General features: G+C 36.0%; 1 protein-coding gene across 1 annotated transcript in view; it reads left to right on the top strand.

The window, feature by feature from the left end:
• Positions 1-6,110: 6,110 nt before the first annotated feature.
• KATNAL1 (katanin catalytic subunit A1 like 1) overlaps positions 6,111-25,585 on the top strand; it is a 67,849-nt gene continuing 48,374 nt past the window's right edge. The window contains exons 1-2 of the mRNA XM_014791253.2: positions 6,111-6,284; positions 8,372-8,532. Coding sequence (XP_014646739.1) covers positions 6,123-6,284; positions 8,372-8,532 — 323 coding nt within the window. The 5' untranslated portion in view covers positions 6,111-6,122. The remainder of the gene's footprint in view (positions 6,285-8,371; positions 8,533-25,585) is intronic.

Below are 25,585 nucleotides of genomic sequence, written 5' to 3' on the forward strand. Positions count from 1 at the left end.
TGTCTACTTGACTCTTTTTTGAAATTGTTTTGGCTGTTAGGTCCTTTGTATTTCCATATAAATGTTAGAATCAGCTTGTCAATTTTTACAGGAAAGGATGCTGAGATTTTGATTGGGATCACATTAACTCTATGGATCACTTTCAAGAGAATTGACGTCTTACCTGTATTGAGTGTTTCAAATTCATAAGTGTGCGTGCACACACGTGTATATTATGTCCATTAATTTAGATCATCTTTAATTTCTCTTAGCAGTTTTTGGTAGTTTTCAGTGTTTAGATCTTGCACATATTTTGTTAAATTTATCTGTATTTAATATTTTTGAATGATTTCATTGTTTTGATTTTAGTTTTCAGTTATTTATTGTTAGTATGTAGAAATACAATTGATTTCTGTATATTGACTTTGTATCCTACAACCTTACAAAACTCACTCATTAGTTTTAGTAACTATAGTAGATTCTGTAGGATTTTTTCCATTAACAATCATGGTGTATGTGAATAAAAGCAATTTTACTTCTTTTCCAATCTGTATGCCTTTTATTTTTCTCTTGGCTTATTGCACTGGTTAGAACCTCTAGTTCTAATGTTGAATAGAAGGGGTGTGAGCAAATATACTGGCCTTGTTCTTTCTTGATCTTGGGAGAGAACATTCAGTCTTTCGCAATAAATATAATATTAGCTGTAGGTATTTCATAGATACTTTTTACTAGGTTGAGGCAATTCTCTTCTATTCTTAGTTGCTAAGAGTTTTTATTGTGATTGGTGTTGAATTTTGTCAGATGCTTTTTCTGCATCTATTGAGATGATCATCTGTTTCATTTCTAGTTTCTTGAAATCATATTGATTGTTTTTTTTTTTTTTTGAGAAAGATTGGCCCTGAGCTAACATCTGTTGCCAATCTTCCTCTTTTCTTCTTTTTTTCTCCCCAAAGCCCCCAGTACATAGTTGTGTATAGTAGTTGTAGGTCCTTCTAGTTCTTCTGTGTGGGACACTGCCTCAGCACGGCTTGATGAGCGGTGAGTAGATCCATGCCCAGGATCTGAACCGGTGAACCTTGGGCTGCCGAAGCGGAACTCGAGAACTTAACCGCTGCGCCACTGGGCTGGCCCCTTTGATTGATTTTTTTAATACAAACCGCCTTGAATTTTTGGTATAAACCCCACTTTATCATAATGCGTTATCCTTTTTATATATTACTGGATTTGATTAGCTAAAATTTAAAGATTTTTGTGTCTGTGTTCCTGAGGGATATTGGTATGTAAATTTCCTTTTTTATAATGTCTGGTTTTGGTATCAGAGTAACGCTGGCTTTAAAATATGAGTTGGAAGTTCTTCCGACTCTTCTTTTTTCTTTGTTTAAAATTGGTTTTATTTTTCTCTTAAATGCTTTGGAGAATTCCACTGAAGCCATTTGGATCTGCAGTTTTTTTGTGTGTAAGGAGGGAGATTTTAAATTACAAATTGAATTTCGTTGATTGATATAGGACTATTCAGATTAATAACTTTATTTCTTCTTGAGTAAGCTTTGGTGTGTTGTGACCTTCATAGAATTTGTCCATTTCATTAAGCCCTCTTTTGCCTTTTAATATCTCTAAAGTTTGTAGTGATAGGCCCTCCTTCATTTCTGATTTTGGAAATTTGTGTTTTCTCTCTCCCTTTCCTGGTCAGTATTACTAGAGGTTTGTCTATTTTGATGATCTTTCCAAAGAACCAGCTTTAGGCTACATTAAAATTTTCTTTTGTTTTTCTGTTTCTGTTTTATTGATTTGTGCTCTTATTATGTTCTTCCTTCTACTTCTTTTGAGTTTAATTTGCTTTTATTTTCCTAGAGTCTTAAGCTAGAAGCTGAAAGAAGGAGTCAGCAAACTACAATCTGGGAGCCAAAGCCAGCCTGCCACTTGTTTTTGAATGGCCTGTGAACTAAGAATGGTTTTTGCATTTTCTTAGTGGTTAAAAAAGTCAGAAGAACACTATTTTGTGATATCTGGAAATTAAATGAAATTCAGATATTGGTGTCCATAAATAAAGTCTTATTGAAACACAACCTCACCCATTTGTTTACGTATTGTCTGTGGCTGTTTTTGTGCTAGAAGGGCAGAGTTGAGTAGTTGCAACAGACTTTGTGGCATTCTCATTGCTTTGCACTGCTGGTTGGTGGACTCGAATCACAATGTTTCAAGTGCCATGCATATCACTGTACTGTGAGATTTTACTTTATTTATTTATTATCAGCATATACCGATCATATCAAAACAAGAAAAGATAAGAAAAATGGACTTGACGTATTGTACTTTTAAAGCATGATGGAGTGTGGGTTATCGAATTAGGTGACAAAGCATTGTGATTATTATGCAGTGACACTATAGCTGTGCTAAAGAAATACAGTATATACTGACATTACCAGACTAATCACTCATCGTAGTATTCTCAATTCACAGGAAAACAATGGTCAGAAAAATTAGAAAACGTAAAAAGGAATGTCTTATCACAGTAGAATTTCCTCACAAAATTAAAAAATGAAAATCAGGCTGCACTCAGAGTAAGTTTATGAGTGTCTTATTTGTTAACCAAACAAGGAAGTCATTTACCTATGGTAACTACTAAATCTTTTTTGATGGTAGCAGCCAAAGAAATGTGTCTGGAGAAGATAAACTTGTTTAAGACTATTAGCCTTTTGGCAAGAACAGTTGATGGAAGAGTTGAGGACATCAGTAATCAATTAAAAAGGCAAATGATTTTGAATGGTTTTCCTGGGCTCGTGATGAATGGACAGATGTTACTAATACAGCTCAATTGTTAATTGAGAAGTCAATGCTGAGTTTGAGGTTACTGAGAATTAGTTTTAATGAAAAGTGTTCATGGAATAACTACAGACAAGAATATTTACAAAAAGTTGAGAAAACACTAATTCTTTATAACCTGAAGTGGAATCTGCTAAGATGTGTTACAACTGATGGTAAAAATATGTGTAGAACAGAAAAAGGCTTAGGTGAACAAATTTACAAAGCTGTGAAAATGTAAGTTGGTTAAAGTCTATGGTTATTCACTGTTTTATTTATCAGCAGGTATTTTACAGAGAAATTTGAATCTGTCCTGAGATATGGAACTAGTAGTATCTCAAGACTCAAGAATGTTGCTCTTGTGGACCTTGTCATTACACGTCAGTTTGTGAATTTTTGTCAGAAATAGAAGCTGAACTGCCCTACCACACAGCAGTTCAGTGGCCTAGTAGTGGTAAAGTTATATTCCAGTCTTTTGAGCTTAGGGCTGATTTGAAATTTTTATGAATGAGAGGAACTGCTCTCAACCACTGTTATTGAACGCTGAGTGGCTTTGGAAGTCAGTTTTTGCTGCAGTCTTGATAATGTTTCTTAATGAATTCAACATAAAATTATAAGAGAAGACAGTGCTTATATGCAAAACTAAAAGTTATTTTAACTTTTTTTTTTTTTGTAAGGAAGATGGTCCCTGAGCTAACATCTGTGCCAGTCTTCCTTTACTTTGTATATGGGACACTGCCACAGTATGGCTAGGTGAGTGGTGTGTAGGTCTGCACCCAGGATCCGAACCTGTGAACCCTGGGCCACCAAGTGGAGCACACGAACTTAACCACTACACCACTGGGCCGGCCCCTAAGTTATTTTGATGCCAACTAATGTTTGAGTTACAAGTAATATCAAGCTGTTATATGTAGGTTTCCATGCTGTCAAAAGTTAGCGCAAAGAAGTGAGATCTCCATTCCCACCCCGATTTGCAATAGATATATTTTCTGAGCTCAGACTACAGTTTCAGTAGCATCTTTCAGACTTTGATGCAAGTGCAAAGGAAATGTCCATGTTAGAAAATCCATTTCACTGTGCAGTTGAGGCACTTCCACCTAGCTTTCAATTGGAAGTGATTAACCTGCAGTTTAGTAACATGCTCAGAGACAAATATCAAGAGAAGAATAAACTCTTTTTCTTTCTTTTTTTTTTTTTTTGTGAAGAAGATCAGCCCTGAGCTAACATCCGTGCTAATCCTCCTCTTTTTGCTGAGGAAGACCAGCTCTGAGCTAACATCTATTGCCAATCCTCTTCCTTTTTTTTCCCCCAAAGCCCCAGTAGATAGTTGAATGTCATAGTTTCACATCCTTCTAGTTGCTGTATGTGGGACACGGCCTCAGCATGGCCGGAGAAGCGGTGCGTCAGTGCGCACCCGGGATCCAAACCCGGGCCCCCAGTAGCGGAGCACGAGTACTTAACCGCAAAGCCACGGGGCCGGCCCCAGAATAAACTCTTTAAATGCCCTCCAAACAATGAATATGCTGAACTGAAATCATATGCTTGAGATTTGGTATCAATATGTTACAGTATCTGGGTAAAATTACATTTTCAAACATGAACTACGTAAAATCTTATTAAAAAGCAGCATTAACATATGAACATTTGCAATTGGTTTTGATGATAGAGAACACTAAGTGAAATGTTATCCCCCACAAAAGAGTTCCATTCTCATTAGTAGACCTGTTTTTACAGAAAGTTGTACTCAACTATTATTACTATACTATTTTGAATTTCATCAATAAAAATTGTGGAAATTTTTGTCTCGTTATATAAGGACTTATATAATATCCTCAGTTTTGTCTGTTGGCCTTCAAAGCCTAAAATATTTCCTGTCTGGCACTTTACAGAAAACCTGCTTCACATCAAGACATTTTTGTTCTGGATAGTTGTGTACCTGCATGTATTAGCAGAACTGATGCTTTTATTAATTGGATTTATTAATTGCAGCGTATTCATTGTAATAAGACCTTATTTCTTTGTGTTCATGTTCTAATTTGAAGAAGAGGCTTTCAATGGTCTTCTTATAATCTGTGGATAGACCTACTGAATGTTGAAATTTCTTACTGTGTAAAAGTAGTGTACTATTTGTTGCAGTGTGACTCTCAAGTAACATAGAGGCTGCCTTCAAGGAACCTATGCTGGGGCAAGGGGCAAATAATGTGCCAAAATATGTAAAGGAAACAGCTTTATTTTCAAGAATATACTGGAGTTGGTTGAAATGCCTAGAACTAGATGTGGTTAATTTTGAGGAAGAGTTTTTGAGCCCCTTAAGAATAGATAAGAGGCAGAGAGGAAGAGTCAGGCTACCCACACCAAAATTTAATTCCCTCAGGAAGGCATGGAGAAATACTTTGATTTTCTCTACTAAGTGTATTCATTGGTTTATTGTTGCAGGAAATGAGTGAGGCAATTTGAGCTCCTTCCCAGGATGTCATTCTTCTGTATCTCTGGACTTCCTCCTCCTTGTAGTCTTGGGTGGAAAGTATCTTTGCATAGAAGTCTTGGATGACTCTGGGAGACTTTTGGGAAGCCTGGAAGAAAGCCAGAATTACTGGGCTGGGGGGCTTTGGTGGAAGCCAGAGGTTCAGATACCTTCCTAGTACCTTGTAGAAGGGAAAAGATTAATGATAGTTATTTACACAGACAAAAAGTCATGGAGAATAACAGGATCATGGAACATTAGAAATTGAGGAGCAAAAAGGGCTCAAGTAGTTTAATTCAGAGGTATTTGCTTAGATTTAAATTGTATGGGACAATTAAACGTATATAAATGATGCACAGACAACTATAGGCTGTTCCTTTAAAATGTGTTCCTTAAGTATGACTTTTTGTTCTTGGGGCCAAAAAGTTTTAGAACTAATTTCTGCAGTTTTAGTTGACGTCAGTGGAACATAATGTGTTATTCATATATTTATTTCTTCATTGTCAAGAATAAATTGCATAAAATAAAGCAAGTTCATCATTACTATTATTGCAGCTTGTGTAATTATAAATGAGCAAGGAAAACTAGTGTCCAATTTATGTACCTGTAACCTCAATCAATAGTTCAGAGCTGTGTAATTTCTCTCCTTATTATCTCCTTGGGTGTTCTTTTGTGATCTCCTTTGTACTTCTAAAATTAGAAACTTTGTTCAGTATTATAAGATGCATTCAGATAACCCCAAAGAATGAGAGAACCATTCTGACTTCCAAAGTAGTTTTGAGCAGATATTTTAAAGAATAATAAAAAATGTTTTAAAGTCAGTGCTGAAAATTTAGTAACAAGTCATTATATTTTATGTTTAGGTCTCTGAAAGAAGATGAATTTGGCCGAGATTTGTGACAATGCAAAGAAAGGAAGAGAATATGCACTTCTTGGAAATTATGACTCGTCGATGGTATATTATCAGGGAGTGATACAGCAGATTCAGAGACATTGCCAGACAGTCAGAGACCCGGCTGTCAAAGGCAAATGGCAGCAGGTAAGATCACATTATTCAGTGAATGAGAGCAGTAGGCTATTATAGTTGAAAGATTGGAGTTGGAAAATTAGTTTGAGATTTTGTAAATAATTCTTAATTGTCTGATTACTGAAATATATTTAAAATGACCTCTGAATAATTTTGTCTTGCCCAGTTAATATTTTATATATTTTCAATAATATATTTCAAGAGACATATTTCAAAGATATTTAATTCTAATTGAATCTACTCTTTTTTTTATTTTCATGATCAGTTGCCTGATTGTATGTGATTACAAATTTTTGAAATAAGATATTTCTACTCTCCCCTTCCCCTGTCATTTTTACGTATATTTTGACCCATTTCGTAATTTTTATGTGTATTTGACCGTTTTCCTTTTAAGAAAGTTTCCTCTTCTTTTGAAAGACTCTTTACATACAAAGAAGTCAGTAATCTAATAAAAAAACACATATATTTGCTGTCTCTTGACTATACCACTAGATTATATAATAGTATAGTTAATAAAAATATTTCCCCACTTAAAACTTAAAATCCTCTTAAAATTAAAAGTACAAAGTGAAGCGTTTCTTTGAAGTTTCCATTTTATGTACTAATGCCTTTCAAGTGTTTCTTCTAATTTCTTCATTAGTCAGAAATTGATGTTTTACTAAGTTTTCAGGGTAAATTGGGCTTACTTTCCTACTTAAGTGTTACCAAGTTATGTTGAGTGAGAACAATATACTTGATCTGACTCAAGTTGAAATTTTTAGTTGTATTCTTCTATTCTACATACTAGCCACAGGCAAGAGTTGTTTATTAATCTAGCATGGAAATATTTTTGACATGTTGTTAATTGTGTTAGTGACCATTTCTATTCAGATAGTTCGACTATGTTTCTTTCCACTAAGTTCTAAGTTTCATTTCTCCAAGTATAGCATATAAATTGCATATATTAGCAGTTGAATTTTACCTAGATTTTTCTTTGGTTTTGCAACTCTTTTGTATGTTCTTTTCTATGTGTTTATCAAGATAAAGTTAAGGGAAAGTTTCTTATGCTCTGCTTTACAGTAAAGTGTGCTTTCTGGTTAAAAAAAATTAGAATTGTTAAAATGAATTTATAAGTGTAATTTTCAATCTATTATCTGTTTGCCTTTGAAAATTAGTTTGGGTAAACAAGAATTTCCACATGGTAGGTGCTCAGTGAAGTTTTTTAAATATAGGAGAAATCTTACCTTTGAGCTCAAAATAAACTTTACCCAGGACTCAAAAGAATTTAAACAAGGCCAAAAGAATTCAGATTTTAGCTGAAGGAGAATTTAAATAAAAATTGGAAGTGGGTAGTTCATACCCACTCCTGTGGTATGAATATGTGGAATGGACTTATATGGAATGAACTGAAGTATTATACCACTTTAGGCTTTTGGATACTCATGACAAGCATTTCATATTTACTGATACTGGGGATAGAAAATGCTGGTGAAGATTTGGCTGGTAATTTTTTGGAAGGTATTTACAGATATAGTAAAAGGATTTAGCATAGCATTATAGATTTCTGGGAATGATCAACTTGTTAGTGACTTAGTGGCTTGTTTTAAATGGTATTAATGGTTATCACATTCTTTGGTAGAAATAGAGTTCCCTTGTGAAAGATATATAACTACTTCTCCTACAAAAAGGGTATGTAATTATGTCTTTTTTTAAACCGATTCTAACCCTCATATCTATATTACTTTAATTAGTTCTTTGTTTTTTGGATATGTTTTCATGACTCATTTTGCATACTTTGAACGACATTAAGAAAACTTGCGGGCCGGCCCCGTGGCTTGGCGGTTAAGTGCTCGCCCTCCGCTGCTGGCGGCCCGGGTTCGGATCCCGGGATCGCACCAACGCACCGCTTCTCCGGCCATGCTGAGGCCGCGTCCCACGTGCAGCAACTAGAAGGATGTGCAGCTATGACAGACAACTATCTACTGGGGCTTTGGGGGAAAAATAAATAAATAAAATCTTAAAAAAAAAAAAAAAGAAAACTTGCATTCGATAGCAATTTATTATTTGCAATTTATATAAACTTTAAACAGTTTAAGTAACATAACCGTTATTTTTTTAAGGTTCGGCAGGAATTACTGGAAGAATATGAACAAGTTAAAAGTATTGTCAGCACTTTGGAAAGTTTTAAAATCGACAAGCCCCCAGATTTCCCTGTGTCCTCTCAAGATGAACCATTTAGAGATCCTGCTGTTTGGCCGCCCCCTGTACCTGCAGAACACAGGTAGATGGAACTTGATGTTTTCTTTAGGTACTTCTATAATTAATTGATATTCAGAGTGAAAAGAGTGAAGCTTTATTTGAACAAAGTATAAAAAAGTATTTTTATGGGCATGTAAATTTAGTATCTGTTTATAATTTTCACAGCTGTAGATTCATTTGATAAGGAACAGAAGTAAATCACTTGTCATGTATCTTGCTTTTAGAATGTTTTACTACTGTAATCATAACAATAGAAATCTGGTAGTCCTAAGATTTATCGGTTAAGCGAGTTCTTTTAGATTTCATAATATCAGCATCAAAACTTGGATGGCTTTTTCCATCCAAGTTTTAGAGCTTTAAAAGACTCTAACAACTTTAGATGAAATGATGGACAAATTGGATTCATCTGGTTGAGCCTACAGCCAGTTTTCCAGAGTCTTAGTGTAGAAGGAACCTTACCGTTCCTCCAAGGTTAAAGGTCAGATTCCCTAGTGTGGCATATAAGGCTCTAAGTTTATCTCCCTGATGCCCAGCCTATGCACCATCTACATTAAACCTCCCTCTTCTTGTTCTTTCCTGTCTTCTTGTCTTTACAGTCTGTTCTTTCTTCAAGGAATACTCATAATCCCCATCTAAGCAGCTCATATTCATTCTTCAAGTGGTAGCCCAGCTGTATTTCCTCTCTGTAGGCTTTTTCAATTTGCCCAGGCATAACAGTTTGTTCATAGCAGTTATCATATTGCATTTCTTTGTCTCTTCACAAGATTAGGAGCTTTGCAAGGGCAAGGACCATGATTTTATTTATTCAAAACAACAATGAACTTCCATCGCTAACACAGGGTTTGGCACATAGTAGGCATTCAGCCAACACTGAATGAATAGCTCCATTAATTCCACAAGTGAGGACACTGAGGCCTGAGAGACCCTGACCTGTAAGATAGGCTTGACCAGGGTCTAAGTGTAGGTCTTTCTGGCTTTCAGTCCCTTTGATTGTGAGGTGGTATTGTGGCCAGAGTGTTGCATCATAGAAAATCTATTTCCCTTTGGTCAGTAGCTGTGATCATGTGTTTAACTTGTTGATCTCTTAAAATTTCCTAAAAGCATTTAAAGAACTGTGAAAGTGGTTAATGTATTCCTTCAGGGTTTTTTCCACTCAACAGATAATTTTATGATTGTCATTATAAAAACACTAGACGATGATTCTTTTCTTTTTGTGTGTGTGTGAGGAAGATCAGCCCTCAGCTAACATCCGTGCTAATCCTCTTTTTGCTGAGGAAGACCAGCTCTGAGCTAACATCCATTGCCAATGCTCCTCCTTTTTTTTCCCCGCAAAGCCCTCCAGTAGATAGTTGTACGTCATAGTTGCATATCCTTCTAGTTGCTGTATGTGGGACACGGCCTCAGCATGGCCGGAGAAGCGGTGCGTCAGTGCGCGCCCGGGATCTGAACCCGGGCCGCCAGCAGCGGAGCGCGTGCGCTTAACTGCTAAGCCACGGGGCCGGCCCCGATGATTCTTTTCTAAGGTCTACAACAATGTAGTGCTTTCCTCAGATGTAACCACCGTCAGGTGTTTTGGATTAAGGTAACCATTACCCCTCAAAAGGTAATGTTTCAAGAGTCGTAGGATTGTCACCATGGAAGTTCCAAAGTGAATACTGAAAAAAGAAATAATGGCATTTTAATCTATCAGAACTTGACAATTTTGTGAATATATATAAAATAAAATACCCTGTTTTTTCTGAAAGTCATTAACTCAGAAATATACTTCTAGTTTAAAGCTAAAAGCTGAAAATAACTTTATTTTTATTTAGATATAATTGACAAATAACATTGTGTAAGTTTAAGGTGTACAACGTGTTGCTTTGATATATTTATATATTGCAATATGATTACCACCATAGCATTAGTTAACACCTCTATCAAGTCATGTGATTATCATTTCTTTTTTGTGATAGGAACAATTATGATCTAGTCTCTTAGCAACTTTGCAGTTTTTAATACAGTATTGTTGTGTAAAATCACTATGCTGTGCATTTCCAGGACTTATCTCTTTACTGGTTGCAAGTTTGTATGTTAAACAACATCTCCCCAATTCCCCCATCCCCCAGTAACCACCATTCTACTCTGTTTTTACGAGTTTGGCTTTTTTAGTTTCTATATGTAAGTGATATCATACAGTATTTGTCTTTCTCTGTCTGACTTATCTCACTTAGCGCAATGCCCTCAAGGTCCATCCATGTTTTTGCAAATGGCAGGCTTTCCTTCTTTCTCATGGCTGAATAATATTCCATTGTATATATGTACCACATCATCTTTATCCATTCATCTGTTGATGGACACTCAGGTTATTTTCGTATCTTGGCTATTGTGAATAATGCTGCAGTGAATGTGGGAGTGCATGTATCTCTTTGATGCCCTGTTTTCATTTCCTTTGGTTATATACCCAGGAGTGGAATTGCTGGATCATATGGTAGTTCTATTTTTAATTTTTTGAGGAACCTCCATAATGTTTTCTGTAGTGGCTGAACCAGTTTACATTTCCACCAACAGTGCACAAGGGTTCCCTTTTTTCTACATCCTTGCCGATACTTATCTCTTATCTTCTTGATGATAGGCATTTTAACAGGTGTGAGGTGATAGCTCATTGTGGTTTTGATTTGCATTTCTCTGGTGGTTAGTAATGTTGAGCATCTTTTCATGTACTTGTTGGCCATTTGGATGTCTTCTTTGGAAAAATGTCTATTTTGTTCCTTTGCCCGTTTTTTAATCAGATTTTTTGTTGTTGTTATTGAGTTGTATGAGTTCTTTATATGTTTTGGATATTAACTGGTTATCTGATTTATGGTTTGCAAATATTTTCTGCCATTTGGTAGGTTGCCTTTTCATTTTTTGATTGTTTCTTTTGCTGTGCAGAAGCTTTTTAGTTTGATGTAGTCCCACTTGTTGACTTTTCGTTTTGTTGCTTGTGCGTTTTGGTATCATATCCAAAAAATCATTGCCAAGACCAGTGTCTAGGAGCCTCTTTCCTCTGTTTTCTTCGGGAGTTTTATGGTACCAGGTCTTATGAATAAGTCTCTTTAATCCATTTCAAGTTCATTTTTGTGAGTGGTGTAAGATAGGGGTCCAATTTTGTTTTTCTGTTTGCGGTGGTTCAGTTTTCTCAACACCACTTGTTGAAGAGACTGTCCTTTCCCCGTTGAGTGTTCTTGGATCCCTTGACAAATATTAGTTGATTGTAAATGCAAGAGTGTATTTCTGGGCCTTCTATTCTGTTCCATTGATCTGTGTGTCTGTTTTTATGCCAGTACTATACTGTTTTAATTACTATAGCTTTGTAGTATAGTTTGAAATCTGGAAATGTGATGCCTTTGGCTTAGTTCTTCTTTCTCATGATTGCTTTGGCTATTTGGGGTCTTTTGTGGTTCCATACAAATTTTAGATTTTTTTTTTTATTTCTGTGAAAAATACTATTGAAATTTTGATAGGGATTGTGTTGAATCAGTAGATGGCTTTGGGTATAATGGACATTTTAACAATATTAATCTTCTGATCCATGACAAAGGTCTTTCCATTTGTTTGTGTTTTTTTCTTCAGTTTCATTAAAAATTAAATGTAGTTTTCATTGTACAGACCTTTCATTTCCTTGGTTAAATTTATTCCTAAGTATTTTATTGTTTTTGATGCTATTGTGAATGGGATAGTTTTCTTTATTTCTTTTTCAGATGTGTCGTTTTTAGTGTATAGAAACATAATTGATTTCTGTATGTTGATTTTATATCCTGCAACTTTACTGAATTTGTTGATTAGTTCTAACAGTTTTTTGGTTGAGTCTTGAGGGTTTTCTGTATATTAGATCATATCATCTGCAAATAATGACAATTTTTGCTTCTTCCTTTCCGATTTGGGTGCCTTTTATTTCTTTGTCTTACCTGATTGCTCTAGCTAGAACTTCCAGTACTGTGTTGAATAAAAGTGGTGAGAGTGGGCATCCATGTCTTGTTTCTGGTTTTAGAGGAGAAGCTTTCAATTTTTCACTGTTGAGTGTAATGTTAGTTTTGGGCTTGTCATATGTGGCCTTTATTATGTTGAGATATGTTCCTTCTATACCCAATTTGTTGAGGGTTTTTATAATGAAAGGATGTCATATTTTGTCAAATGCTTTTTCTGCATCTATTGAGGTGATCATATGATTTTTATCTTTCATTCTGTTAACGTAGTGTATCATGTTTATTGATTTGCGTATGTTGAACCTCCCTGGCATCCCAGGGATAAATCCCACTTGGTTGTGGTGCATAATCCTTTTAATGTATTGTTGAATTTGGTTTGCTAATATTTTGTTGAGAATTTTTGCCTCTGTATTCATTAGGGATATTGGTCTATAGTTTTCTTTTATTGAGGTGTTCTTATCTGGCTTTGGTATCAGGGTAATGCTGGCCTCATGAAATGAGTTTGGAAGTGTTCCCTCTTCTTCAGTTTTTTGGAAGAGTTTGAGAAGGATTGGCATTAATTCTTCTTTAAATGTTCGATAGAATTTGCTAGTGAAGCCATCTGCTCCTGGGAATAGGTTTCAATATAGGAGATACCTGTTCTAAATTGCTAGAGCACCATGATGTATTTCAAAAAGCAGTGGCCACAGATACTAACTCTAATATTCATGGCTCAAGCTGAATAAAAAGTGTGGCTGGCATTTTGCCACTGATGAACACTTACCTAAAAACATCTTCTTATCAGAGAAACACCAGCCCAGTTATTTCTTTCTTTTTGTTCTCCCTTAACTGCCCATTACACAGATCTTATTTGTTTTTTTGGTTTTTTTTTGTGAGGAAGATCAACCCTGAGCTAACATCCATGCTAATCCTCCTCTTTCTGCTGAGGAAGACCGGCTCTGAGCTAATATCTGTTGCCAATCCTCCTCCTTTTTTTTCCCCCAAAGCCCCAGTAGATAGTTATTATGTCTTAGTTGCACATCCTTCTAGTTGCTGTATGTGGGACGCGGCCTCAGCATGGCTGGAGAAGCGGTGTGTCGGTGCACGCCCGGGATCCGAACCCTGGGCCGCCAGTAGCGGAGAGCGCGCACTTAACCGCTAAGCCGCTGGGCCGGTCCCAGATCTTATTATTATTTTTTTTTGTGAGGAGATTGGCCCTGTGCTAACATCTGCCAATCCTCCTCTTTTTTTGCTGAGGAAGACTGGCCCTGGGCTAACATCCATGCCCATCTTTCTCCACTTTGTATGGGAAGCCGCCACAGCGGCTTGCCAAGCGGTGTGTTGGTGCGCGCCCAGGATCCGAACCGGCGAACCCCGGGCCGCCCTGTCGAAGCGTGTGCACTCAACCGCTTGCGCCCCCGGGCCGGCCCCTGTTTTTATACTTGTGTTTTAATCCTTATTTTTAATTAAAGCAAAAGATGAATGAACCAGAATATATTTCTCAGAACCTCCTTTCTCCATACTAAATTTAAAAAGTTTGCGTTGTTTATAGCCATTGTGTGTATTTTTTTCTCTGTGGATCAGAAACCCTTAATAACAGCAGATCTAAGACTGTATATTGCCCGAGTTAAAAAAAGATTCCTGTTCCCACATATATCATTCACAACAATAGAAGAACACCCAGCAACTCCACAGGATTCTAATAGTGAAAGAATTCTGTTTAATATCTGGAGTAATAGCATGGGATTAGTAGTTTTAAACTTTATGAATAAAATCTTTACATAAGCAAAGCCATAGTTCCTTCATCAAGTAATAATATCAGAATGACATATATCTAAGGCACATGTTAATGAAGTAAACTTTATACAGGTTTGTAGCACAGAATGTGTGCATGGGCTGATAAAATAAGTAAATGTTAAGATTGTAAGTTTGGGTTAAAAGTTATGGGAGGTTAGAGTTGTATAATATTTTTCTTCTTTTACAATTTTGTTTCTTCTGCAAGTCGTGTAAAACAAACATAATAAAATTGTCACCTGAAGATAGTGAATAGTGGATATAGTCCTTAGGTATTCTTGGTTTAGTGGGAAGACACTTGACTTGAGTCTGTGAGATCTGAGTTTGAATTCTACTTCTGACACCTACTTGCTTTATGACCTTGAGCAAGTTATTTAACATCTCTAAATATTAGTTTCACTATCCATAAAATGGACATCTCTACCTCATGGAATTAATTAAGAGAATTTAATGTCTAAGAGTAACTGATTTGTAATAAGTAGTTAAAATGAGTGGTGAACTCTGAAATAAAGTATTACAATATTCTTTCAGATAAATAATAAGAGAATAGCAGAATTAAAAAGTGATAGCCTCATTCATAAAATTCCTCAAGGAATGTTATTTCCTCCCTGCACATTCTACATAAATCCTTAGTTTTCTGAAACGTTTTGAATAACTCTGGCAGAAAGGATGTGGTTTTTTATATCCAAGTCTCATGAAGCTGATGATCATTTTCAGGGAAAGGATGATAACTAATTATTGGTTACTTACTGTAGGTTTTACAAGCATTAATTACCTTATTTAAACCTCCGGTGATCCCATGAAGTAGCTTGTGTTATTGCGTACCCATATTACTGTTGCTAATTTATTATTACGAACCCCATTTATAGCTGAGGAAATTGAAGCTCACAGAATTTGTTATTTTCCCAAAGTCATCTGAACAAGAAAGTGGCAGAGCCAGGATTTGAACCCATATCTCCTCAACTTCAGGGGTGTTATTTATATCCACTCTGCTGTGTTACTTTCCTACACATACCCAGTGATATCTGTGGATATGTTTTGATATACATGTACACATCCTAGTACATGATATACAGATCTCTTACCCACTTGATTAAATTCTTGTTAGAGGTGGTAGGAGAATAGAGAAGCTGAAAATGCTTAATGAAATAAATATTGATATTTTAAATGCAATTTAAAGCATTTCTCTATGGAAACACCACACTGGAATTACAGTGTAATTCAATAGGAAAATATAATTTACTTTACCTTGTTTTCTACAAAATGTTTCTGGGATACATCCCAGACATTAGCGACTAATTTGGTAGCTTTGCTTGTGGGTCTGTCCTTTTCTCTTCAAGGACTTTTAACGCAAAACTTCTCCTCTATCCCTATTGCTGCACACTGAGGTAATCTGTACACTGTGGTTTCCAGCAGTGGTTTGCCACATTGTTTGAAGTTATACCTTTTATGTCATGCATCTGCTGAGTTTAATCATGATCCTGTTTTAAATCACCAGCAGCTGCTTGGATAAATCAAAACAATCTTTTAAAATGAATTAGATTCATTGCCTTAAATGTAAGGAAATTGAGCTACAAAAGTAGGATTATAATGGGAGGTAGTGGCAATATAGAATTAAACTCCAAAGAGATGAAGCCTCCAAATCATTCTTAGTATCCTAAGTTAAAAGGTATCTTGTATTAATTAAATTATTTTGTAATATTTTCCATGTGAGTTTTTAAAGTACATTCTCCTTAAGGAGACCATTTTAAAATGATCTCTCCCAGTGAGACCTGAAGCCATGAAACTAAGATTTTCTGTCTTGGAGCAGTATTTGACATAGCATATATTCAGTAAACGATTCTTTATTCGACATAAAAAATAAATGTTACATGTTTTTTTTTTTTTTGTGAGGAAGATCAGCCCTGAGCTAAAATCCATGCCAATCCTCCTCTTTTTGCTGAGGAAGACTGGCCCTGGGCTAACACCTGTGCCTATCTTCCTCCACTTTATATGGGACGCCGCCACGGCATGGCTTGACAAGCGGTGCATCGGTGTGTGCCTGGGATCCGAACACGGGCTGCCAGCAGCAGAGCACGCGAGCACTTAACTGGTACGTCACGGGGCCGGCCCTGTGTTGCGTCTTTTTAAGTTACATCTTTTGGGAGGGATGGCAGTGAGAATAGGATTCACAGGCGCTGGCCTGGTGGCATAGTGGTTAAGTTTGCACGCTCTGCTTTGGCGGCCTGGGGTTTGCAGGTTTGGATCCCAGGTGTGGACCTAGACACTGCCAATCTTCCTCACCAAAAAAAAAAGAAAAAAATAAAAGAAAAAAGAATAGGATTCGCAAGCCTGAAAGTTGGCTTATTCTGTATAGATAAAATAGAACTCCACTAGGCCCTCTAATGTTATTTCATCTAGAACCAAGGGAAATGGCATAATGTGTTTCTGTATAGTAATAGATAAGATTGATTTTTTAATCAAATTTGTTCTGTTCTGTAGAATTTCAGCAAAGAGGGAATTCTTACTGACTTGGTATCAAAGTTGTTGCTTTCATGTTTCTTTGGGTACCCAAATAGATTAAGTAACTGCTAGCATTTAAAATTCCAATTTGCAGTGGAACAAGATCAATTAAGGCCAAGGTCAAGTACCAGGAGAGGGTAAACTGCCATCTCATGCTTACAGGTATTTCACCTGGGCTCGGGCTCAGTTATTTCCTTGGGATTAGTGGGTAGGAGAGCAACATTTTGTATCAGTTCCACCACTAATTGAGTGGTCTTCCAAGTTAAGTTCACTTCTCTGCGACTCATTTTGTCCTCTTTACAAAACATGTAAAGTTATGAGATTGTTTTGTAAAATTGTTTTGAAGTCTTAGGAAGAAAAACACTGTATCATTGATCTCTCCAACATATGTTTTATGAACATTCATCATATACTAGGCATTATCTTTGGCCCATTGGAAAGTATAAAGGTAATAAAAAATCCCACAGACCTTGGCCTCAAGAAACAATAAGAGCAAACAATCCAGACACCCTGGAAGGCTTGAGCTAGGATGGTGACACCTATTATATGCCAAGTACTGTGCCAGGTGCTGGTACTATGCTGGGGATATGGTGGGTTGCAGAAGCAGGCGTGTTCCCTGCCCTCTTAAGCATGCTGTCTTGTGAAATGGGCGTGGGAGCCTTTACTGAAGTAGAATGGACTGGATTTGGTGACTAATGAGATGCAGAGAATGAGAGAAAAACTGGAGCAGGTAATTAAATATCTAGACCAAGCTGTTGAATAGGAATTGGAAATAAGAACCAGAGTTTAAGAGAGATTGGGGTTGGTGGTAGTTATTTAGGAATCATCAGCAAGTAAGGAATTTTAAGAAAGAAATTTTAAGGTCATTCTTTATATGGTGGAAGAGGCTATTTGCCTAATATGATTTGCAAATTGAGATTATACTCATTTTCTTAACATTCTGGAGTTATATTCTCTTCCAAAATTCTGTTTCTGGAGTATGGGATGGACTTTACTTTTAGACTGGGTAGAATGTAGGTAGTAGTGCTGATTAACCACAGTAACTGACGTTTATTGACTTCTTAACTGTGAACCAGGTAGTGCACTAATAAACTTTTTACGTGGTTTTTTTCTTAATCTTCGCAACACCCTCTAAAATAGGTATTATTATCATCCCCATTTTTTAGAAGAAATTGAAATTTAAAGGTTCTAAGCAACTTTATTAAATGCTGTGTGTAGGTCAAGTGAAATAAAAGATTGAGAGTTGGATTGGATGTAGCAACGTGTAGCTCATTGTGACCATGCTGAGCAGTTTTGTGGAATGGTAGAGGATAATGGAGTGGGTTCAGAGCCTGGGAAGAGAGGAATTGAAAACAATGAGTATATACGATTCTTTCAATGAGTCTTGCTGAAAAGGGGAGCAGAGAAGTTGAGTGATAGTTGGGGAAGACAGGGAGTCAAGATTTGTTGTTGTTTTAGAGAGGAAAGGAATAACAAGATATTTGTATGCTGATGAGAATGCTCCAGCAGAAAGGGGAAAACTGATGATGCGTGGAAGGACCTGGACAACTCCTGGAGCAATGTCCTTGAGTAGGTAAGAGGAGGTGGAATCAGAGCACAAGTGGAGTGGGTGCATGGACACCTGAGTCAGAGTAACTGCAGCGAAGGCAGTTAGTTATAAGGGGATGGATGCAGAGAAGTGGGTAGATATGGAAGTGAGTGCTTGTGGAAATTCTCTTCTGATTATTTCAGTGAGGGAAGAAAAGTAAGCAAGATCATGTGAGAGTGAGGACAGAGGGAGCAGATGTTTTCCAGGGTCTAAATTCTGATCTAAAGTATCCCCAAAGTGGGAGGTCATTCCATTTGGCTATTTTATTTTATTTCTTTTATGTAAGTTTTCTCTAGGGAACATTTGTCTTATTTTATAGAACTCAGGAGTCACTCATTGGAAATCTTTATTTTGGAATCCTAGGCATTTATTACAATAAGTGCCTAAAACTTGATATTTCTATCATTTTTTTATATTACAGAAAAGACAACTGAAAGATAGAAATTTTAATTCATTAGAGATAAACTAAAGAATGGGAACAAGATAGTGGTCAGTCAGAATGAAATCATAGCACATTACCTTTAAATTTTTATTGAAAAAAATCTTTGCCTTGCTGCACGTTAGCCACTGTCATTTCCCCTCTTCGTTCCTTTGACAAACTGCTATAATGTATACTGTACGTCTATTGCCTTTCACTGCCCTTTTTTCCTTAATAACTAGAAATCCTAGATCTCTATTCGTTGCAGTATTGGGACTGAATTCTTGAAGATAACTTCCTAATCTGATAATGAAATGCCTATTCTCAAGACTTACTATATTTCACTTTTGTAACATTTGATGCTGTTTACCATCTTTCTTCTTTGGAACTTTCTTCAACTTACGGCTTCTGATGTTACACTATTCTGCTTTTCTTCCTCTTTTTCTTTTTTCTGACTGTGGCCTCTTCTCTTTTATCTCATTGTTCCCTAGTCCTCGTCCCCCTGCTCTTTCTGTATTCAGTTCAACTCACCATATCCAGCACCCACTATGTACTAGGCACTATGGATGCATGGAGGAGGAGGAAGGTTCCTGCCCTCCAGGAGCTCAGATTCTAGGAAGGCTGTTTCCTTTGCCCAGAGCTTGGTAATTAACTAGGCGTTGAGGGTTCTTATCCTAACTCTGCCACTTAGCATCTGTGAGGACAAGTCATTCAACCTCTCCTTCATTTTCCTCCTCTATAAATTGGTGATCGATATTAGTTACCTCATGGGGTTATTTTGAAAATTAAATGACTGAACACAAGTAGAGTGTAAAGAACAGCCTGGCACATAGAAGTGCTCAAGAGATATTCGTAGTCTTCATTCCTCACTCCCCTACCCCCTCACCACTGCCCCACTGGGCACCTGATGGCTACTGCCCTCATCTCGTTTAGGTCTTTGTTCAGATGTCACCCAGAGAGTCTTTCCCTGACCACCTTATTTAAAATGTTTAAACCCCATCTCGCCTTGTCATCACTCTATCTCCTTACTCTGCTTTATTTTTTTTCATAGTACTTATTGCTTATTTTATGTGTTTATCGTTGCTCATCCCCCTACATTGTAAGCTCTGTAAGGTCAGGGCCTTTGATTCTTTCACTGCTGTACCCCCAGCACCAAGAATAGTGCCTGCACAGTGTAGGCATTCCGTAAATATTTGTTGAGGGAATGAGTAATAAAATGATTTTTATGTTCACCATTCCTTGCGTTTCACTCTTTCTAGATTCAGTTTCTTGTTTGCTGAAGTGTATTCTTTAGTAGTTCTTAATAAAGTTCTCTATTAGTGGTAAACCCTCAGTTTTTGTCTCAAAATATCTTTATTTTCCTGTCACTCTTAATTGATAGTTTAGTATAGAATACTAGATTGGTAGTTATTTATTCTCTGCTTTGAACATGGCATTAGTAATAGCATTATTTTGCCCTCTGGCTTGCATTATCAGTCTAATTGTTGTTTGTTTGTAGATAACCTCTTTTTTTTCTCTCATTGTTTTTATGATTTTATTTTTTTGTCTTTGGTGTTAAACAGTTTCACTATGAATTATCTAAGTGTGGATTTACTACTTAAGACTTGTATTTCTTTTGTTTTAAATTTTTTTTATGCTGTTAACATTTTAAACATTCATTTTATAGTTTATGTCTGATAGTTCTGTTATCAGAAGTTATTGGGAGTCTTATCTTTTTTTGTTATTTCTGATGACTCTTGTTTGTGGTAAAGTTGAGAATGCTTCAAGGTTTTAGTCATTCTGATATGTGGCTTGTTCAAAGGGATGTCACTCCTGAGAGGGTCTGTGTTTTCTTCAGCCAGGTGCCTTAGGGATGTCACCTGCTTAGGACCACTTTTTAGGTGAATTTCTTTGCTTAGGTTAATATAAAACTGAATCCCAAATCACATGAGAGCAGGCCCTTGGTTACTGTTTCTCGGAGGGACTTTTGCCTCACTCCACAAATATAGAACCTAGGCCCAGATAGACAGACACACTTGTTTCATCGGCGTGTGTGTGTGTTTTAATTTCTACCCTTTCACTGAGAGGGTAGCGCTTTGAGAGTCCTGGCTTCATGTGGTAGTCTCAGTTCAACTTCTTTGACTTGTGTGGACCTAAGGCCTTGTCTCCGGTCTGACTGTGTGGTCCTTAAATCTCAAGCCCTTAGGTGTCTCAGGCCCAGAAACGCTAAAGGACTGCCATGTCATCAACTCTTGTCTTTTATTTATTTTTTTGGCCGTTAGGTATTTCCCTTACCCGCTGGTAAGATCACCTATCTGTATAAAAGGATATTTGTTATATTTTATCCAGAATTCCTACATGTTTTATAGTGGGAAGGTTTTCAGCTTATTTTTGTTGTTACCATATATTTATTATTTTTGTATTTCTATTATCATAAATTCTTGGGGGTCTTATCCAACAGTTTGTTGTTTTTGTGGGCTCTTGTTTATAGACTTGGGAACTCTTCTTCAGCAAGGCTTTAGTTGTAGGATTTATGTGTGGACAGAAAGGGATGTCTGGTGTAATTCTTAAAATATGTATATATTTTTAGCTAAATCATAAGCTTCTTGAATACAGGGACTATATCATATGTTTTTTATATCCCCTTTTTGAAAGTCAGTAGAATAATCTCAGAACTTGACTGTAAGCTAGACAAAGAACTGTGAGATATCTAATGTTCAACTGATATTATTTTAATATCTGTGAAAGTTGTGTAGCCCTTATAATCTGAAAGAATGTCATTGTCCATCTAGTTTTAAGGTCTTTAGGATTAGGCAGAAAATAAATTAAATATTTTAAGTTTTTCAAGCTCAAGGGTCTTCAGTGTTAAATGGAAAAGACAAGTGCCTATCTTTAGAGCCAGAGAGGAGCAAGGTACGATCAAATAATTAACCTGCCTGGGAGGGGTGGAATTCTACCAGTTAGACTAAAGAATTAGTAATGTTATCCCCCTTCCCCCCACCCTTGAAGTGAGAGAATGACTGGCTTAGCAACTTTAAATAAGGCTTAGTATGTGCCATCAGAATCACTGATAAGAATTCAGTCGCTATCCTAGCTGAAATATCTGGTTGTGGGTAACATCAAAATGCTAAGAAGACAACCCCCATGATATTAAATGGGAGTGTATAATATTTGGTGTGAGAAGTAAGTCTGTAGCTCTAGATCGCATACCAGCTGAAATTTCTGGTTAAGTGTTAACCTTGGTTAACTTGGATGATAATTGTCTTCTGTAGTGGGTAAGCATCTTTTAACTGCAGGAAGACTTAGAATTAAGAATAAATGTGTCAGGGCCGGCCCTGTGGCTTGGTGGTTAGGTGCGCACGCTGCGATGCTGGCGGCCTGGGTTCGGATCCCGGGTGCGCATCGAGGCACCGCTTCTCTGTCCATCCTGGGGCCGAGTCCCACATACAGCAACTAGAAGGGTGTGCAGCTATGACATACAACTATCTGCTGGGGCTTTGGGGGCAATAAATAAAATCTTTAAAAAAAAAAAAAAAAAAGAATAGACATGTCAAAGAGAATCAAAACTAGAGTAATGATGTTTTTCTGTTAAGAGATATGTGCATATTTGAGTATTTATTATTTTTATGTACTTGTAATTTAAGAAAATGTGTCTGATAAGGGTGATAGCATGCAATTCCAATTTAATATGTATTATGGAATAATTTAGATCTGTGATTTTTTTTACATAAAAATTTATGTTAAGTACTTTTGGGGGACATTTAGGAGAAATTTAGGCTTACCATATTTATAAGTTTATTTTACTAGGTTTATAAAAGTATTTATCTGTAAGTCATTATGCTTTATTAAGTAAGACAATTGAAGAACTGAGAAGGAAATAAAATATATTAAGTTTATAAATGTAAGTAAAACATTTTGGTGGCATTTAATTAACCAGATTTGTAAGTGGGACCAAACATTATTCAAAAGCCTCTTAAAAGTGACTTCTAAAATCTGCTACTCTTGTACATAGAAAAAGATTTGTAAGCTGAATCTAAAAGCTTCAAGGAATAACTGAATTTTTGACTTTTTAACTTTAATAAGTTGAATATTTAAAAAATCAGCGTAAGCCTTTGAAGAGTATTTTCTGCACATAAAGCACCCTTGAGGATACAAAAAAACTCATATCAGCGTGGCTTGTAGTGCTCAATGCATTTCTGAATGTGATTGATTTTCTTGTTAGACAATGAGGGAAGACTTAACCTAATAAAGCCTTTCATATTGTATAGCATAGTGTCTTGGATTCTTTAGGAGTTCAGATATTTGTTGAAAAAATTAGTATTTTGAACAGACTGCTGAATATTATAATAAAATATTTGTTTATAATCTTCTAAAAGCAAACAACTAAAATTTCTAAAGTTCTTTTTAGAACTGGAACTTATCATTAAAGATTAAATTCTGTGAAGTCACTTGATTTATGAAGAAGACACTACTGCAATTCAGTAGGGAAAGGTGGGTCTTGTCAGTAAATGCTTCTGGATTAATTGAATATCCATGTGGGGGGAAAATCTTGACCCCCTGCCTTACACCATATAGAAAAACTAATTTGAAATAGATTACTCCCTAAAATGTAAAAGGTAATGAAATAAAGCTTCCAAAGGAAAACATGGAAGGATATCATCGTGATCTTGGGGTAGTGATGATTTATTAAACTGGACACTGGAGCATTAAAGATAAAAGATTGATAAGTCAGAATTCTAAAATTATGAACTCTTCATCAAGAGACTCACCATTAAGAGAGTAAAAAGATAAGCCATATACTGGGAGAAGATATTTGCAATGCATAAATCTGACAAAGGATTTATATCTGGAATGTATAAAGAATGACAATAAATCAACACGAAAAAATCAAACAACCTGATTGCAAAAAAATGGACTGAAGACTGGAATAGATACTCTACAAAAGAAGTTATTCACGTGGCCAATAAGCATATTGTTGAAAAGGTGCTCAACATCCATAGTCATTCAGGAAAGGCAAAATAAAACCACAACGAGATGCCATTGCACCTCCACCAGGATGGCTAGGATGGAGCAACTGGCACTCTCATTCATTGTTGATGGGGTGGTAAAGTGGCATCACCACTTAGGAAAACTGTTGGGCTATATTTACTAAAGTTAATCTTACATATACCCTAAAATCCAGCAATTCTACTCCTGGGTACATCCCCCAAAGAAATGAAGCCTTATGTTTACCATGAACATAATCTCCATATTCATAGAAGCTTTGATAATAACCTCAAATGGAAAACAACTCAAGTGTCCATCAACAGTAGAATAGATAAATTGTAGTATATTTATGCAATAGGGTACTACACAGCAATGAAGCTAAATAAACTAATGCTATCTGCAGGAACATGGATGCATTTCACAAGTAATGTCAAAAGAAAGAAACCAGACACAGAGTATGTGCTATAGGATTCCATTTATATGAACTAGAATAGGCAAACCTAATCTATGATAGTAAGGTCAGAATAGTGGTCACCTTTAGGGGTTGATATTGACTAAAAAGGGCCATGAAAAAGCTTTCTGGGATATTGGGAAATGTTCTGTCTTGATCTATTGGTGGTTATATGGTACCAAAATTTATTGAGTAGTATACTTAATATATGTACATTTTACTGTACATATGTTATATATCAATGAAAAATAGATTTAAAAAATTCTGTGAAGTATTATCATTTCCATTTACAGAAGAAGAACGTGAGGCTTGTAGTTGTTAAGTGATATGCTCATTTAATCAGTAATTGGTGGACTTGGGAGTAAAAAGGCACCCAGGTTTTGAGATTCTAAATCTAGTGCTGACTCCAGATCACTGTGCTGTTTCTCTGTGAAGGTAGGAATAGTGTTTGCAACATTTTTATGTCAATATAACATCCAACATAGTTCCTGTACTTATTAGGTAAACAATAAGTAATTTACTGATTTGAAAAAATAGCAGTCATATATTTTATGGGAGTGGACATTAAAATTCTTAATCATGAATGTTTAATTTAAAATCATAGGTCTTGTAATTTCTATTTAAGCTTTGTTTTTTTGCCTCCTGATTTCTTGCTAAATAATTTCTCTTGGACTCAGAAGTCTCATATATTGACTTCAAATCCTTATAGTAAAAATATCAGTATGGACTACTTGGAACTTAACTTTTTTGTCTTTTTATTAGCTCTGAAGAGAGATGTTTTCCTGTTTGTTTAATTCTGGAGTTATATAGATTAATGTGATAGCAAAATAAGATTATTTTTCTTTCTTTTCCAGAAGTTAACTTTAAGTAATCTGGCTTATGTTCTTGGGCATATATAGGACCTGTTCCAAATTATTTTTTCTTATACCTGAATTCTAACAATGTATAAACAAATAGATATAACCAAAGAATTTAAAATAATCATTAAACAGAAAGCTTGAAGAAAGCGAAAGAACTCAGTAGATGGGAATCTTAAGAAGTTGTCTATATAGTGATTGGAGAAAATTGTGAAAGTATCTTAGACCCATTTTTAGTTTGATGTGAAATAAAGGCATCTTCAGAAGAGGTCTCTTTCCCTTTGAATGATGGAAGAGTGGTGCTATAAGACAGTCTTATTTGTGTTGCCTGATCTTTTATAAAGATTTGCCAGGCGGTCATCCAGTAGGTTCAACTGAAGATGCATACTCTGAGCTCACATCACTAGAACATGTGTGTTTCTAGAACATACCAAAAACTTTATAGCAACCCTGTAATTTCATTTTTTAGGTGCTCAGATATTTTAATTAGTGTGGTTGAAGTATAATCATATTTAAAGTTTTATTAACTACTGAGTAGATAATATGAGTAATTAAAATTTATGTAAGTTACAAG

Source organism: Ceratotherium simum, chromosome 10 (assembly GCF_057802395.1).
Source record: "Ceratotherium simum simum isolate JZ-2026a chromosome 10, ASM5780239v1, whole genome shotgun sequence".
Classification (NCBI taxonomy): domain Eukaryota; kingdom Metazoa; phylum Chordata; class Mammalia; order Perissodactyla; family Rhinocerotidae; genus Ceratotherium; species Ceratotherium simum.